At 33.9% G+C, this 18072-nt stretch overlaps 1 protein-coding gene across 1 annotated transcript; it reads left to right on the top strand.

Moving 5' to 3' along the window:
- Positions 1-10895, top strand: LOC105339554 (acid-sensing ion channel 1). Its single transcript, XM_011445132.4, has 11 exons — positions 1-684; positions 1777-1831; positions 2967-3158; positions 4430-4536; positions 5431-5594; positions 5876-6095; positions 6381-6447; positions 6687-6744; positions 6836-6903; positions 6998-7076; positions 8260-10895. Exons 1-11 carry the CDS (start codon positions 147-149, stop codon positions 8443-8445), a joined length of 1734 nt encoding a protein of 577 aa, XP_011443434.3. The 5' UTR covers positions 1-146; the 3' UTR covers positions 8446-10895.
- The last annotated feature ends 7177 nt before the right edge of the window (positions 10896-18072 follow it).

Raw genomic sequence — 18072 nt, 5'->3', positions numbered from 1 at the left:
TCGTGCATGGCATTAAAGTAATTGCAATATCGTTACGAACAATACAACTTCAACTATAGCAACATTAACGCAACTTGATTCACATCATCAGGTGCGGGAAGTTTTTACCTTCAGTTGAAGCAGAGCTTCGCAAGCAGTCGTCTGACATGGAGCCCAAGAGAAAGCCGAGGTTAGTGAGGAAAGGGGTAACAAAAGATTTGCCCCCTCCAGAAGTAAACGAAACGGACTCAGTTCCACTTGAAGCATTTGCAAGCAAAAAACCTTGTTTTAAAGAAATCGTCAAGAGAAAAATAGAGGAAGACAGAATGACCACATTGAAAGAGAGGACAGACAACTTTATTAACGAAACGAGTTTTACCGCCATCGCTAGGATCGTCAAAGCTAACACTATTTTGAAGAAGATTATTTGGCTGATCCTTGTCATGGCCATGATGGCCTGGCTTACCATTCAGTGCTACTGGCTACTGGATAAGTATTTCAGTTACCCAGTGGAGGTCAAAATTGAGCTGAAGTCGGCACCCAAACTGGCTTTTCCGAGTGTAACAGTTTGTAACAGGAATCCTCTGAAGAAATCCAAACTAGCTGGGTCCGTGTTCTCCCGACTGACAGACAAGTTAGATTTGAAAACAGACACGACTCTGTATAACGGAGCCATGGAACAACTTCAGAACAAAGGCCATTCAGGTTTGTAGGATAACCACTTTCTAACGATTTAATTGATGAACAAACCAAGACCACAGCATTCGTCTTAAATGTGTGTAATAAACAGTTAACATATCTCTATATGTTTTTACATAAGTGTATTTTAAATCTCGTTTTCTGTTATCTTCTCCTTTAGATATTTATGTAAAACAAATACATCCATATTCAAGTGAGATTTTTTGGACATAAATATTTCTAATTCAATCTCAAATTCGATATTAATTTTCATTAAAAATTGACCAATATTGTATCAATGTATTAATGAAAGTACTTCAAGTTATCGTAGCAAAGACAAAAGATATAATTTATTTTAAGACTTTTTTTTACTAAACAGCCAAACAGCTTTCAGAGACATACATATGTCCTAAATGGGTTAAGAGTTGCATTAACGAATAACAGTTATAGGTACCGGGATTTTTAAGAAATTGCATATGGAATAGCAAGAAAAGTTTAATTTGTTATTATAAATTAACTTTATGTAGATAAAATGAAATGGAAGTAAACTTATATGGATTCATCATCATAATGACGTTATAATTGATCTAAAGGAGAAAAAAAGTACAGAGTGTAAAAGTATTATCCTGTGTTTATTTTGTTGCCGTATTAAATTCATAGACAAATAGGATGAACTAGAAAATATTTAATGGTATTGTGATCGATCAGCTGGAAATCGTGACTTACCAGAATGGATCGAATAATTAACAAACATTGTTAAAGATTCATCTAGAAGAGATTTTGAAAGGGACAAAACTTCATTCTTCTTATTCCACTTCCTTACTATTTTTCCGGAGAGGGTTTATACAGACTCTGTCTGTTACCTGGAGTTGAAATGAAATATTTTTTAATAAAGTTTAAGTATATTATTTCAGTTATTTTATTACATTAACTATGTTTCGTTTACAAATATATGATAATCAATGTCTTAATTGCAAAATAACACAAGAAAGAGTCTAATACATTCATGCAATCAATAACATTGAAAATATTTTCATCAAGATACAGCGTTAAGATATATCAGATATTGACATCTGTGAAATTTCTTAAAAGTACATGTGTGAACCAATTTTATTTCAGGACCGCATCACACTGAGGAGAACCTGACATCACTGGTCCAGGAACACGGCTTTAAGTAGGAATTATTTTAAGTTCTGTTGTTCATGTTATGTATACTGGATTCATAATTATACACGAGGAATTAATATCCGCGTAAGATCGCGAGTAGCACATCTCGTGGATTCTAAAACCTGGCTTTAATTCCACGGACAGATGTATACAAAAGGAAACTATGATAAAAAAAATCGGCGTTCATACTCCCACAACTCGATGCAAATCGGTTGAATCGCGGAATTGAGTACACGCATAAAATAAGGATTCTACAGTATTTATTCATACATTGTATCGTTATATTTATGCTGTAATCTTGTTTTAAACACATGTATAGTTCACTCTTTTTCAGCTCTTGCTGCAACTACGGAATTTGTATAAAATTATGTTTCATGAATTGGTTTTTCTGTTCTTACAATTTTAACCAGTTCAGCATACAGCTGATTAAAGCAATATCTATCTGTTTCCTTTACGATCGGTAACCACTGTCAATTACTCGATTTTCGCCTACTTCGGAGATAAACCATAAAAGAGATTAATCAGTGAATAGGCGATATTATTAATGTAAAATGTGGGATATTAGTTGATGAGAAATATATCAACGTTGTATAGGTTGGGCACATGCATTCACTCACAGTGAAACAAACGTTGATAATATTTCATGAAAATTTCAACTATTGACTTCGAAATAATATCTTTTTGTCAATTCGCAATTAAATAACCGAATCAAGTTAAACATTATCCGTTTCACATTTTAGCGACACCCAACTAATTTTCAATATCGAATTCTACAGACAATCGTGCTAATGAAGTTCTCGGGCCAATGTAAAGAGATAAGCCTAAGAGGTATCTCAGCCCTAATTAGGGCAACGAATAAAGAGGTATCTCTGGGTTATCCCTAAAGACTAATACATTGATTATTCAAACATAAAATCACTGGTTAACATCTTTCGTATGTTTGTTTATTTTGCATATAAAACAGATTACATTCATTTCTAAATATATAAAAAGTGGGGTCAATCATCCATTTTGAAGCAGTAGATTTTTGCATTTATCCTTTTACATACTTGTGAAAGTAATTGTTAAATCTACAATACCGTTGTCTAAAGAATATAAAACTGATATGGTGTACACTTATGCACAATAATGTTTCTTTCAAGTATGTGGGACGGATTGCAAAATGAATCTGTGGCGGGAACGTTTTACAAAACATCCAGCTCAGAGATAATAGCCGCATCAGCGTATGCGTCGATGGCGCTGTTGGAGGATGATGACAGCATAGAGGAATTTGGTCATCAGAAAACAGACATGATTACATCCTGTGTATTCTCCGGACAACAGTGTTCTCCTGCGTAAGTTTGTTAAACACTTTTTTCACGACCAAAGTATGTTTTAAGGTAAACATTAAATTCCAATTATTTGTAGACATAAAGCTGAAAATCTTCTCATAACTAGTAACGATCTTATCCTTGAATGTGCAAATAAAGGATGTCTAAATTTTTGTTGCCTAAGGTAAAAACATACAAGCAGAAACGGGTGCATGTGTTTATTGTAAAATTAGGTTTATGTTTTTACTTCCGAAAGTTTCACAAATTCATCATTAGGTGAATAATTTTCAAAATCTGATATTTTAATACTCTGGATACTGTAATTTTCTTTTCTTTCTTGATATGCCCCGCAGATTGAAGCATGGACAACCATGCTTCAATCTGCGGGGCATATCAAGAAAGAAAAGAAAATATTACAGAAACGATCGGTGAAAGTAACAGAAATTGATTTCTATTGTTCCTTACTTGTTTTATCTGACAATAGTTCAGTTCTTGTGACAATGATTAATGGTGATGTAAATTGACAACCAGCAAGTTGAGTAAGCTAAAAACAGCCAACAGATGAAAAATGAAACGTTTACAAAACCTATTATCGTTATATTCAAGCAAACATCCGGTTATTTTGTTCTTTGCTGGTTCTATCCCACATGAGCCCAGGTTTTGTTATTACTGTCGCTAATCACTCGGCATAATATTGAACGCAGTAGAAAGCATATCCAATTTTACCTTCTCTTTTATAGTGCAAATCCATCAAAATAATTTTTTTAATATTTGAACTCTGACAAAATTACCTTATATTACATTTACTAATGATCTTAGCATCAATCATGTCAGATGTTTTTCCTTTTTAAAATTTAAAAACAGCATTGTGACAAATCATAGGTGGTTGATCGTGGTAATTCTTGGCAACATGAACACTTTTTTTCTACAAAGGCTTTGTAACAATACTAATTAAAATTGAAGTATCTGTTCCAAGCGTTTTTATAATTTTATGTATTCAGTGTTTTGTCTAGTGTATAATAGCTTACTCTTGATATAATAAGACATTAGGCAAATACCTAAAAAATATTGTTCTAGTAATTTTTTAACAAGTCTGCCACTGTTGATAATTTTTCTCTGCTTTTATGCAAATGATTTAGAAGATATTGAACAAACGACTCTGCAAAATAGTGTAAATTACGAAACAGTTTGGAAGTTCTGATGATAAGAGTTTGGCCAATTCTATGCTTTACATTGCTACTAAGTTTTTAAACTGCTTTTTGTATAATATAAATTCAATTTGATGTATTCTACAGGAACTTTACGTATCTACACAACAGCAAGTATGGCAACTGCTACACGTTTAATTCTGCGAATGACCCCAACCCACAACTTTACACCTACTACGCCGGGCCTCTGATGGGTAATGCTTTTGTGTTCACCTGTATTCTCCAGTACCCGTGTAATATTATTATGAAACATGCACCAAAATACGTATAAATCTTAGCATGTAAGAAAACTGGTTTTACTGGGAAAAAAAATCAATTCCAACTTCAATCGATTTATTTGTATAATCCAGAAATTCGGGGGGAAATAGACAAACCAAAAACCGTGTTATGCTTACGTCAATTCTTGAAAAAAAGAAATGATTGAAGGTATTAGGTGTACGTATAATTGCTGTTTCAGTGTATAACTTATTTACTAATTAACGAAATGTAATGTTAGGGACAGAGCAGACATCATTTTTTTTAGTTATTAGGATCAGAATAAAGATCTCATGATTTATAGTAATTCTGAGTAAATATTCTGAAATGTGAGATGTTTACAGTGTTTATTAAAGGGACGACAAAACAAAAACTTAATATTGACTAGTCTCAGAGAGAAATATCGATGTTAGGCTATAAAATACATTGATTGCGAAAAGTAATTACTCAGGTTCATCGCTTAATTGGATTCAGTCAACCGTCCAAGGGCTAAGCCTTTGTCAACATCATTCATTTACTACTTCACTTAATAGTTCTTTATTAATCCTTTCTAAATAACGATTTATTTATCGAAATATTAAACATATTTATCTAATGTGATGAGTAAACTTAATTCAGATTCTATTTCGTATTCGTTATAACCAACTCAAATGGAAAAAAAAAACATTTAAAAAAGTAGATATTTCTTTGAGCAGCCACTGAACTAGAAACACGTGGTTGTTTTGATTTTCTTTTATTTCAAAAGACCAGTTAACCCATTGGTGTCGTATATATTGACTATAGTGCATTGGGCAGAATGTTGTCGGGTTTTTAAAGTATTTTTTTTCTTCCAGGTTTAACTTTAGAATTCAATATTCAACAGAGTGAGTACATATCTGCTCTGGCACCGGATGCCGGAATCCGTGTTTCTATACATGAACGGGGCACGTATCCATTTCCGGAAGATGACGGATTTACTATTTCTCCCGGATCCGCTTCTTCTGTTGCATTGAGACAGGTGAACAATGTTTTATATTTTAAAAAATGTATTTATTTAGAAAGATGAGCAATATTTACTCATATTACACAACAAAACATCAAAATTATTGCTTATTTGACATCAAATTTCCAAATAGGAAGCAAGAACACGATCCCTTTTTATAAATTTGGTTGATTGTTTGGCTAAATCACATACAAATGAATCTTTAAAAAGCAATGAAACAGATAGACAGAAATACCTGTAAAACAAAAGTTAACATCATATGTAAATCATTTTGTATTGACCTTCCTTATTCTCAGGTATATATTAGTCGCCTCGAACCCAAGCATGGAAACTGTTCTAAGAACCCTACCGTGGTGGACGATTACATGGATAAATATGGATTTACTTACCACAAACGCACTTGCCTGAAGTCCTGCTACCAGCAGACACTCATTCAGCTATGCAACTGCGCATGTCCAAACTTTCTCGTACCACAGAACTATACCAACATTTGTGATTTTACCAATGAAACTATATGTAAATAATGATTATTTTTAAATTCTTAAAAATTAATGATAATTATATTGATTTTTGAACTAGTATAATATCTACATATCTTTCTTACTCATTTAAACTTATAGAGGTCATTTTGAATTTCTATTGTTTTTTATCTGTATTCATTTTCTAAAACTATTGTAAAAAACATAACCTTTAATAAGTCAAGAAGATGTGTTATCATAGAATGTTAAACAGATTCAATATTCAATGAATCATCGCAAATTTTTGAAATCATGAGTAATTAATTTCCTATTTATTTCAAAGCGACATGTACAAGTGAAAGTGTTGAGCAATGGGATACCTGTGACGAGAAATGTCCAAGCAACTGTCAGTAAGTCGGTCCTTTGTATTACATGTCAAGCATTTATCATGAATGTAAGCTGTCAAGTTACAAGTCAGTCATCAGTGTCCTGTCAATCAGTGAAGTATATAATATGTAGATATGATTCAGCACGTGTCGGTCGTTCTTATATATACTACCAGTTTTTAGTATACTATTTCTTAAAATATGATAAAATTTCAAGTACCATTTAAAATCCATTAAAGTAATTTACTATTCATTCCTTTCAGAGAGAACCAATATGAAACTACCGTCACTGCATCTGCATGGCCTTCTAAAGCTTACGAGGTACGTAAACTATCTCAAATATGCTACTGTAACAGCTAATTACCTGGTGTTAAGGCTATTCTTATTAACGGTGTTATCTTGTCCTCTATAGAGCTATCTGAACAGTCGGATGAAATTGACATCAAATGAGTTCATGGATGGTGGACCGAACACTGACAAGTATGCAGGCAAAACATAATATAAATTCATTAGAATTTTTAAATGAAGAGAATTTTCCCTGTAATGAAAAAGTATGCATTTCTGTTATTTCTAGGGATGAAAATCTCGTTAAGCTTGAAATCTACTTTGCGGAGATGAATTATAAGAGCATTGAATCCCAGAAAGCTTACGAGGTCAGTTGAACTTATACTTTTTAATAAAGTATGTTTCTTCTTGCATTTATTGGTCAATGAAAAATCCTGCATATGTATCAGATTAAAATACCAAGATAAAGCATTACAATGACTTGTAAAAGCAGATTACACAATTCTGACGATAGGTTTTATAAAAAGTTACATTGTCTACGACGAATTTAGCTCATTTGCATTCATGGAAAAGTTACAACTCATTCTCATTTGCTTCAGTGATGAGAGATTACCGTAAAATTTACTTAACTTAATGAACATTGTTATCAACACCACAAAATTAGCGGCCATTATTGATTATCTAACCTTAAAGTGAAATCAGCCCCGCTCTAACCACATTATTGTAGTAACCTACTGAATAAATCATATTTATCAAATCATAATTGAATACATCTATCTGTTTAACGTCAAAGCTTATGGGAGTTTCGACGCAATTAAATCACCCAACCGTTTACAGTTCATCCGGAGCCACTAAGGTTTACAAGTTTGATTGGTTTTAGTCCATAAACGATTGGCAACAATATGATTATATCGATGGTTTTTACAGAATAATGGGCATTTAAAGTAAAAAGATATATATTTATAAAAAGTATCAAATCATTAATTAATATCAAAGACTATGGACAGACATCTTACTCGAGCTAAGGCTACGCTGAAATAGTTATCATTATGGTGCATGCGCATAAAAGCATCCTATTTTCATTAGCCAAACAAAAAATGTTGACGGGGGGGGGGGGGGGGTTGTTAAAATAATGAATATACTCTATATGGAAATGGAGAGGGCCATTATAACACTTAACATAAAAGTCGTGTTGATATTTTCTGCATTATAAGGGAGTGTGTGTTTTGCTGTATACTTTTCTATGAGCTAGACAGTCTGAACCAAAAGGATGTAGACCCTAAACCACACTTTTTGTCGTCAACCGTTTCACGGAGATAATCAGTGTAAATTCAAATGGCACATGTAGCATCAGGATTACTGTGTTTGGATCAAATAATCGTATATGGTTTCAAAATACATAGAGAGTTTTTTTGCTTTTGTTTGTTTTTTTTCTTTTTGTATGGGTTGAATGCGGATGAATAAATTTATTATTTCAGGTATTTATCAAAGTAGAGCTATTCGTTATTTCCTTGCCATTCTTATATTAAAAGCTTCATGTCTGTTTTTCAGTCGCAAAACCTGATATCTGACATCGGGGGCCAGCTCGGCCTCTGGTTGGGACTGTCCGCCATTACTATCGGAGAGATCGTGGAGTTTGCCATGTCCCTGTTTCGTCTGTGTACCGCCAAGTTCCTGACCAAGAAACACCGCACCTCGGACTCCACCCCTGTCCAAGCCTTCGTCAACGGCTCCTAGACATCACCATTTTTATCAACGTTTCTTAGACTTACATCAACGTCTCCTAGTCATCACTGTTCACATCAACGTCTCCTAGTCATCACTGTCCACATCAACGTCTCCTAGACATCTCTGTTCACATCAACGTCTCCTAAACATCACTATCCACATCAATGTCTCCTAGACAAGTATCAACGTCTCCTAGACATCACTGTTTACATCAACGGCTCCTAGACATCACTGTCCACATCAACGTCTCCAAAACATTTCTGTTAACATCAATAGCTCTTAGACATCACTGTTCATATCAACATCTCCTAGACATCACTGTCTGTTCATATCAACGTCTCCTAGACATCACTGTTCACATCTATCAACTTTTCTTAAACTTGCACCAATGCCTCCTAAACATCAATTTATATCAACGCCCCTAGACATAGATCAACATCTCCTAGACAAGCATCAATGTCCCCTTCACTGTTCATATCAACGTCTCTTTAAACATACATCAACGTCTCCTAGACATTCACTGTTGATATAAACGTCTCCTAGACTACATTGTTTATATACATGTAATCACCAAACATACGTAACTGCTGATTTGATCTACAATATTCTCTAGACATCTACAGTCAAAGTCCAGTAATTACATAAACAACTTTTTGGAGATGTCTTTTTTGACATTTTCAACTTTTTAAAATAAACAACCTTTCATCCATTGACGTACTCACGAAGTCCAATGTCCAATTTTATATCATCAGCTTACCTTATTGTTATATCAACTGTCGTTTCTGGACATTGGCAGACATAATCCGCTGTTTTATTGTTAACCTATCTATGCCAATCTCAATGTTTATTATACAAGCTGTCATACCGTTCCCCCAATGACAATGTCAACATCCCCTTAAAACTTCAAGTGTACTTTACTTCTTTATGAACATCCTTTGCTATTCCTAATGGATTTTTAATCAACCCTTCCTAAACTCAGACTCTCAGACTCTTGCTTTTTCTCAGACAAACTTTAAACCAAAATTTTGTGAGGTTCGCACGCGATAGACTCGTCGTCGCGAATAATTGTCGCCGCAAACAAACCCTTATAGCATGGTTGTAAATATTGAGGCTTCTTCGCGCAAATTTGTTTCTGCAAACTGGTTTACTTCAGGTAAATCACGATATACCTTTAGTCGTCGCGAATAAATGCTGGATTACAGTAATCCATATTTTATGACAACATTCTCTTCTGTTTTTATCAACATTTCCTTGCTATAGTTAAAAATACATCTCTCTCTCTCTCTCTCTCTCTCTCTCTCTCTCTCTCTCTCTCTCTCTCTCATGCATGTACAGTAGTTGGCCATAAATTAGTTCGCAAAATGGCCGACGTTTCCTCAGGTCTCGTCACCTGAATTTTTTGACCAACTATTTCTAACGACAAAGTAAAAATGACTTAGCAGACATATTTGCTACTTTGTATTAAATCCTTGGGAGTAAAATTATCTTTGAATTTTCTTCGTTTAACGATGTACAAGCATTGTATAGTCCAATCCACACTTTACAAAAGTTGTTTCTCTTTGCGGGGTCAACCCAAAGGTCAAAAGGGAAAAAAACCAACTTTCTCCTTCTTTATGTAACCAAATATTTGGGCATGATGAAATCGCTCTGAATTAAATTTATTCCTTCAATCTGTAGGTTGTCCCATCATGGGGCAATCAAAATACACAAAGGAAACGGACTTTTAACTTCAAATAACAGAGTAACAAACCTCTAAACTACAAAGGCTACTTTGAGAAATCTATGGGTTTTTCCAAGGGACATAACTTTGGTAAAGTGTTGATTGGTCTATTCAACATAAGGGGAGACTATTCGAAATGTCAACAACAACTCTTCCTAGGTTACGAAATGTACTTGTGTAATCAATATTTTTGCTATGATTTTAAAAAAGTCTAATTACGGTTTTATTCAACACATTAGACTCTGGTCTTGCCGTAAATTAAGCTTTCCGATTTTTAAAAGCGTGTTTTCTGTTATTTTTGGGGACTCTAAAATAGGATTCAGTCATCTCGCGGTGCCCTTTTTCAACAACTTTTACCTCGAGTACGATTTTAGAATTACTCCATTCTTCAGTATTTTAAAACTTTACCTCACAGTTCTTGCTGTTGTTCGATCATCCTTCCAGTTTTACACATGTAAAATCCAATATCTGACATCTGTAGGATGATTTGGTTCTACCTTCCCATCATGGTTTGATGCCATGTTAGTTTGCAGACGACAATTGTTAACCAAAGGGGAATAACTCAAAAAATAACATCGGCGATAGCAGAAAACAAAAAGTCGGAGAATCATCGGACGATTTTTTAAATTCTGGTTATCGTAGAAAATTGGCTTTATCTACCTTACAGAAAAAAACGATGCTACGGCGGCCATTTTGCGAACTCATTTATGGCACGTTAACAGCATATGACAGAAGTAATAAACAACGTTATTTAGTGAACATGGCGTTATGAATAGCAATTGCTCTGTTGGCATATTCCATGATGCGCGCTAGCGCATCATGGAAAATATGCCAGCAGAGCAGTTGCTATTCATAAAGCCATGTTCACTAAATAATCGTTTATTACTTATATTTGCATTTTACCACTCGCAAATACCTTGTATTAGCCTAGACCTTGACATTTAGCTATTACATCAAAAGTAAACATTCAGACTGTAATGTATCTTTTTAATTCACAAAGATTTGTTAACAGAATCAATGATATGTTATATAACAGTAATTCCTTTAAAATGTTATCAAAAACATGTTTTAATATTAAATGTAAATACGTCAATTTTAATGGAGTTGTAGAAAACACATGATGTATAGTATAGTGGTTTAAATCTATAACGTCATGGAAAAGTATATATAACGTTACACCTTTATGACGTCATAGTATACTGACAGAGCAATTGCGATTATAGAGATATAATTGCAGTTCCTCCGTATGGGCTTACAGTGGGAAAGAACAATGGATATGCAAATATACCCAATTATTGTTTTGGACATTCACTGATCAAACATGTAAAATATACACATTTTCTTAATGATATTATGTACATGTACACAATATTTGAAAAATGTATAGTATGCATTGTTACTTGTTGCAAGTTTTTATGAGCATTGTATTATTTTTTATAGTCTGTCCCAAGTTATTGCTTCCATTGGTTTTTGGTGATTTTTAATAAAAATACACATACCTGTGAAAGGAAAACAGATGAAATAGATTAAAGGGATTATATCCAAAATATCTTCATCGACACTTTATCACTTTTCAGTCATAAAATTTCATTGGAACGAAATCAAATTTCTTACGGAGATTTATAATGGGAAATGTTTACATCTTTTCACCATTCGGAATTCACTTGAAATACCTCGCACAATTTTCCAACGTTATCATCCGGGCTTAATTATTGCTAATGCAATGCAAAATCCCCGTAGACTTTCTATTTTGGGTTGTGTGTTGAAACATGAAGCAATAGAGGGGCGTTTCAAAACAGATAAACTGGACATTTTTCATAATAGTGGATGAACGTTGTTTGAGCACAAATTAAGGTAATTATGATTATCGAAATATCAAGCTATAAGTGGTGGAAGCAAAAAACTCGGGACAGAGTATAAATGTGTTGAGGGATGTGTGGTTATTTGACCCCGTCAAACCTTTTAAAGATGTGTTTCTGTTTCAGGAATACCCCAAAACCCTTTGCATTCAAATTGTTAACTTTTCAACAAACCCTATTACATATTTAAAAGTAATTGCAATATATATCTTTGGTCATCTGATTTAGCTAGATATGAACATATCATTGCATGTGATGCACCAAAATATAGTGTAAATAAATTGATGTGCATTTTTCTGATTTACTTATTATTATTTTTTTCATAATGAGAGGGGACTCTGGTTAAAAGTCTAGACTTTTGCTATGTAGAATTTTTTGCATTATTGATTTTGGGATCCAGAGTAACGGAAACATTATTTCAAACTCCTAACTGATAGGAAAATCACATTCATGACCTGCCATAAATTTCATAGAAAATGTTATAGTCATATAAACATACGAGATTTGGTGTAAACGTAACGTTGCAGTAGTCGTTACTCTTTTAAAAGGCAAATCATTACATCACAATATGTCTGTTTCTAATGTTCTAGTACCATTTTGTTAAGGGACTTCGCCACCTTGTTACTCATTGACGTCATATTCAGCTTGTCCATGTTTTGTTATGAGTTCCGTCGTTCAAAAATTAAGCTAAAATACGCCATAAACACCCTCAATAGTTTTGTCAGTGCCAAGGTGGCATTTGTTCACCCACTACAGGCACTGAGTCATAAAATTCATATGTTAAATGATGCAACTGCAGAAAATATTTATAACTTCTATTTTTATTGTCCATATACCCTGAGAGGTGAGATATTTTTCTTTAAAAAAAAAACTACCTATAAACTTTCCTCTATAATATCATATATAGAAGAAAATAATAACTCTGTGAGAATTTTTTTCTATATAGTTTGAAAGGAAATCCTAAAATCTGAATAATACCAAGTAATCTGAAATCCAATGGGGATTTTATGTTCTAGAGAAATGTATGCTTTCTCTTGTGTTTATTTAAGATTTGTCATTTTTTCAGAATTGTTCTAATTTCAATTCCCACTTGAAGGTGTTTATTTCTTGAAGGAAAGCAAATATTGTCCAAAAGTATTTTTTTTCCTAAATGAACATTTTTTTTCTCTTAGAATTCATAATTTGTGACGTAAATGTCTCATCTGTCAGGTGATCTACATCAACAGCAAAAATCTTTTTAACCTCCTAAAGTCTTTTAGGAGGTTGCATGTCTTTCATTAGACATATTTGATTTTATTTAGAAAATGTACCTTTAACCTGTGTAAAAAGTAACATTGGCACTTGCATAAATATCTGTTACTGTGTTCATAGTTTGATTAACGATATATCTGTTAATAGTTTCCCAGTATTCTGATTCAAACCTGATACCAACATCATTGTGTCTGATCTGTATGGTTATTGCAATTTACTTTGCTTAATCAAACAAAGAATATATCAAATCTAACGAAGCCCGAACTGAGATTCGATGCATACTCTACAAATTGGGGACCGTCAATCACAGTGACATGATGACTCAAACTCAATCACGAGACTATAGACGAAATGTTGCAGACACGTAGCATCGGGGCGGGGGAGCATGAAAAGAAGGAAATTAACAGTGAAATTGAAGTTAAGGGTACACTTCCCTCCCCTACCCCACACGGATTAGAATTTTTCATGATTTAAGGATTTTTGTATGAGTCTGCCCCCCCCCCCCCCCCGCCCCCCATACTTTAAAAAACGATTCTTGGTGCCTGTGTTGGTAGGAGTTATTTCTCGTCGGCCAAAAGTTTATATATCAGACCGTGAAGGCAACATCATAGGAATTATAAGCAATATTATATAAATAGTGCCTGTTTGGGAGGGTAACAGTTGAAATTGACACCCCGAGAAAACCATTGTCAACCGACGCGAAGCGGAGGTTGACAATGGTTTTCGAGGGGTGTCAATTTCAACTGTTATCCTCCCAAACAGGCACTATTTATTTTGTTATACTGAATGTCTTTTTTAAAATTTTTAAGAAAATTTTACTGCTTTTATATAGGAATAACGTGAATTCTACAGCGAACCGTACGCGCATAATTTTCGCGCATGTAACATTTTTTAATGGTACCCGTTGCCAAGTGCGTTGCTAACGCTGAGGGTAATAGTAAATATTATTAACTGCGTCTTAACCAATCAGATTTCAGTATTTAACATGAAAGTATAACAAACTATAAATATCCTATGCAAAATATACGTTTATATAAATACTAAATACCAGTGCATGAAACAGTCTTACTCACATACAAAGTAATGCGCTTTATACAGTTTAATATGATGACGTCCTAATATAAAAAATATACGTTATATATAAGTTGTACCAGTTTAAACATTAAAGGCATAGTCCAGAAAAAGTAACTACTTTTAAAATAACAATCTATGTTCGTCACTGACTGTTAATTAAAGCAAAACTTTATGAAAACCTTCAGATAGCAGCTCTCTAACATTATAACATCAATTATTTCTAAATGAGTGAATAATCATATCTCCCGTAGATATTTTGCAAGGTGCGGTTCTCGGTTTTGACCAATTTCAGCCGCTATTCTACAATGCGCCATTTGTACATCACACTCAACGGCTTTAACTCCGAGTTTATCATGAAGTTTGAATGACTTTTTTTTTTTACTTTCAGAATCTTCTACAAAATATTGTGTAAACTCTTTCGATTTCTTTCGCAGGGTGAAATCCCCATATCTCGAAGACTTAATCAAAAACACTTGAGACATACGCATCAAAAATGTTTAATTTTGTCTCAATATTTTCGTTGCAAACTTTTAGAATACCAAACATTCATTTCATGCCTTGCATTTAGATAATCTGAGTTGTATTAAAATTCCCATTAAAATTAATTGAGATCATAACAATTATACACTTTTACTTTTATTTTTGGGCATAGACCCGAACATTATTTTTACTCTACTTGCCAGAATGGTGAAAAACAATTATTCTACTGCTGTCTGCATAACCATTATTACTCCATTTTACTAAATTGATACAATTGATTCGCCATAGAAGGGAACCCTAATAACACAGCATCGTCAAAATTATGACTCAGTTGTCTTTCTTGAGTCATCCAACATTGGTTGTGTACACGTGCAGCATTCACGCAATGGAAAAGATAGTGTTACTATGATATGGGTTATTAATAAATCATGCCACATTTGACCGCCTTCTGTTCTTAGAAAGGTCTGGTCAAAATTATTTCATTACCTTATAAGGATAAAATAATGAATGGAGCCAAACATGAAACGCCTATATAATATACCAAGATTATAAATCTTTTATGCATTAAAAAATACAAAAAGCACAAAATGTCTATCATTCAGTATGATAATACGTCTGGGAATTAAACTAGAATAGACAGGCCGAATTTCCTCAATCATTTTTAAATTATTAAGATTATTTCATATTTTATTGGATGTTCTGACAAACAGTTGCAAGTCCTTTATGATAAATCCCTGTGATGTAAGTTTTTCTTATTTTTCAAAACTGAATTCTATTTGTTTTTAGAATAATACGAATTAATTTAGTAAAATGCTTGATAGTTTCCTTTTGTTTCTGTTCAACAGAACATATAAATACATACTGAACCCCGATAGTATCTAAACTTTGATAACTATAATTATTTCTATATTACAAGTGTGAATAAAACTTTCATTATATTATAGAGCCAATAGGCTTCTGGCGGCCGGCGGAACTTTAAACATTTTTTTAATATCTGTACAAATGACATTTATGAAAGTATACTTTTAATATAAGAGCAAACAGCAATGATGTGTGTGATTGTGGCCATTTGAAACTGTTTGTACTTCATGGGGAAAAAAAATTAAAATTAAAATTGAGGCGAAAACAATTGGATTTTTCCTTTGATAAATAATTCTTTTTGACGGAAGAAGATCATACATATCTTATAAAATATTGGGTGCATCGATCGGAATTGTAATTTGTTTAAGTGCTTACATTGTAGCCCCTTTATCAAACAAATTACATACATAGATGTGTCATTCCATACCAACGTATCGATATTGCACAGGACAAACAATGATTAGTGAGGTCTCTATGAAAATATCTGACCAGAAACTTCCGAAGTTTGTCGATCTTAATGTGTCTCCATAGTTGACTTCCAACATAATCATTAAAAGCGCAATCAGTATTTAGACGAAGCCGTGTAAAACCATGATGCACCGAAGAACTGGGAACAGTTAGACTACAATTTACAAACTCTTTCAACAGTGCGTCAATTTATTCGCAAGATTTACGTGCCCCGCTTGGCCTTAAGTCGCTTACGCTTGTTGATCATTTTGTCACATTCCATCTTAATAGCGCCATAAAAGCTTGCAAAATAAATCATCAAAACAAAAGTGTAAAATTTGGTGTTTCTGATGCAATTTATCTTGGGTTTGATTTTGCCTTCATAATAAGAGTTTTTGCTCTGCGCACGTAATGACGATAACGATCTAGCCAGCTTATCGCCGCAGACTTACATCAAAGCAAAAACTAAGGGGAACAGGGGAACAGGGGGAACTGTTTTGACATTTTGAAATACTTTGAAATAATTTTTCTAAAAACAAATTGTAGTGAAAAAAATTGTAGTGAATTATATACATTAGCAATTGCAAAATCCCCAAAAAGTCACTTCCAGGGTTAAATCTATTGCAGTGTCACACCCCATCTTCCATTTCTAGTTTCTAATGAGAAAACATTAGTATCCCATATTCGACAAACTGTGAAAGTACGTGCACAAGACAGTAAAACTATTTCATACAACACGTATTTGACCGTGACTGTGAGGTGTATCATTATATCAAGACATGATCACCCCTCTTATAACAGGGTATAGGATCGAGAGTCTATCCCAACAAGTCTATCCCAACAAGTCGTTGCGAACTGCATCCTGAACAGCTTATGTGGGAGATTATGGCATATTGCTCCAATATTCATAAAGAAGAAGACAAACAGATTGTTTTCTTCCAGAACAGTAGTATTTGTATATTACAGTGACCTTGTTAAAGTTCAAGTCGTTCACGAAAGTCAAGGTCGTTAGACGTGAAGACTGAAGAGCAATCAAGATTTAACGCGTTCATCAACAAAAGTCAGGCACGTAGCATCAGGGGGGGCCAGGGGGGGCCTGGCCCCCCCCACCTTTTCTCGCAGCAACAATTTTTTTAAAATTTACATATAAAAATGGAATTATCATGGAGTTGGCCCCCCACTTTTTTGGGAGTATGTAAAAAATTGATATGAAAATAAGGAAATTAGGAGTGAAATTGAAGTTATATAGTACGCCAGCCCCCCCCCCCCCCCCCCCCCCGGATTAGGATTTTGAAGATTTTGGAAAACTTAAAATTTCCCCCTTTTTTTTTTTTTCTTTGCCTGTCAAGATTTTTTGGATGAGTCTGCCCCCCCCCCCCCCCCCCACTTTCAAAAACAATGCTACGTGCCTGAAAGTATCTTATCATTTCAATAAATCCCATATCCGTCCTTTTTTATCAAAATGAGCATACAAATAATGTAATAAAAAACATAAAAGAAATTAAAATTTCCGTGTTATTGCTTTGTCAACGCGTAAAAATAATAAAGGCGCTACAGAATTAATGTAAACAAAACCTTAAGGTAGGGTAAAGTACGCTAAAACTGAATTATATATACTTCCTTTAGCAATGTTATAAGTTTTAATTCATAGTCTGTTGTCTGCCTACGCTACTTCGGTTTTATCCACAAAAGTGATGAGCTATCCTTTTAAAAGCGTGAATCCATTATATTTTCGGTAGGTGTAGGAGGGGAGTGTCTGAGCTATAAAGAGGACAGCTTCAACCCCTACGTCTCTTTAATCGCCCCGCTAAATATCGTCCCAGCTGAACACACCACTGTTTTTCATTTAATTTAGAAAAAAATACATCTATACAGAAGTTTTAAAGTGGGAACACAGTGTTCCCATGATAAAAAAAGAATGGGACAAAAACCTTCGGCTCAAAT

This window comes from Magallana gigas, chromosome 6 (genome assembly GCF_963853765.1).
Source record: "Magallana gigas chromosome 6, xbMagGiga1.1, whole genome shotgun sequence".
NCBI lineage: Eukaryota > Metazoa > Mollusca > Bivalvia > Ostreida > Ostreidae > Magallana > Magallana gigas.
This window is presented reverse-complemented; position numbering and strand designations above follow the sequence as displayed.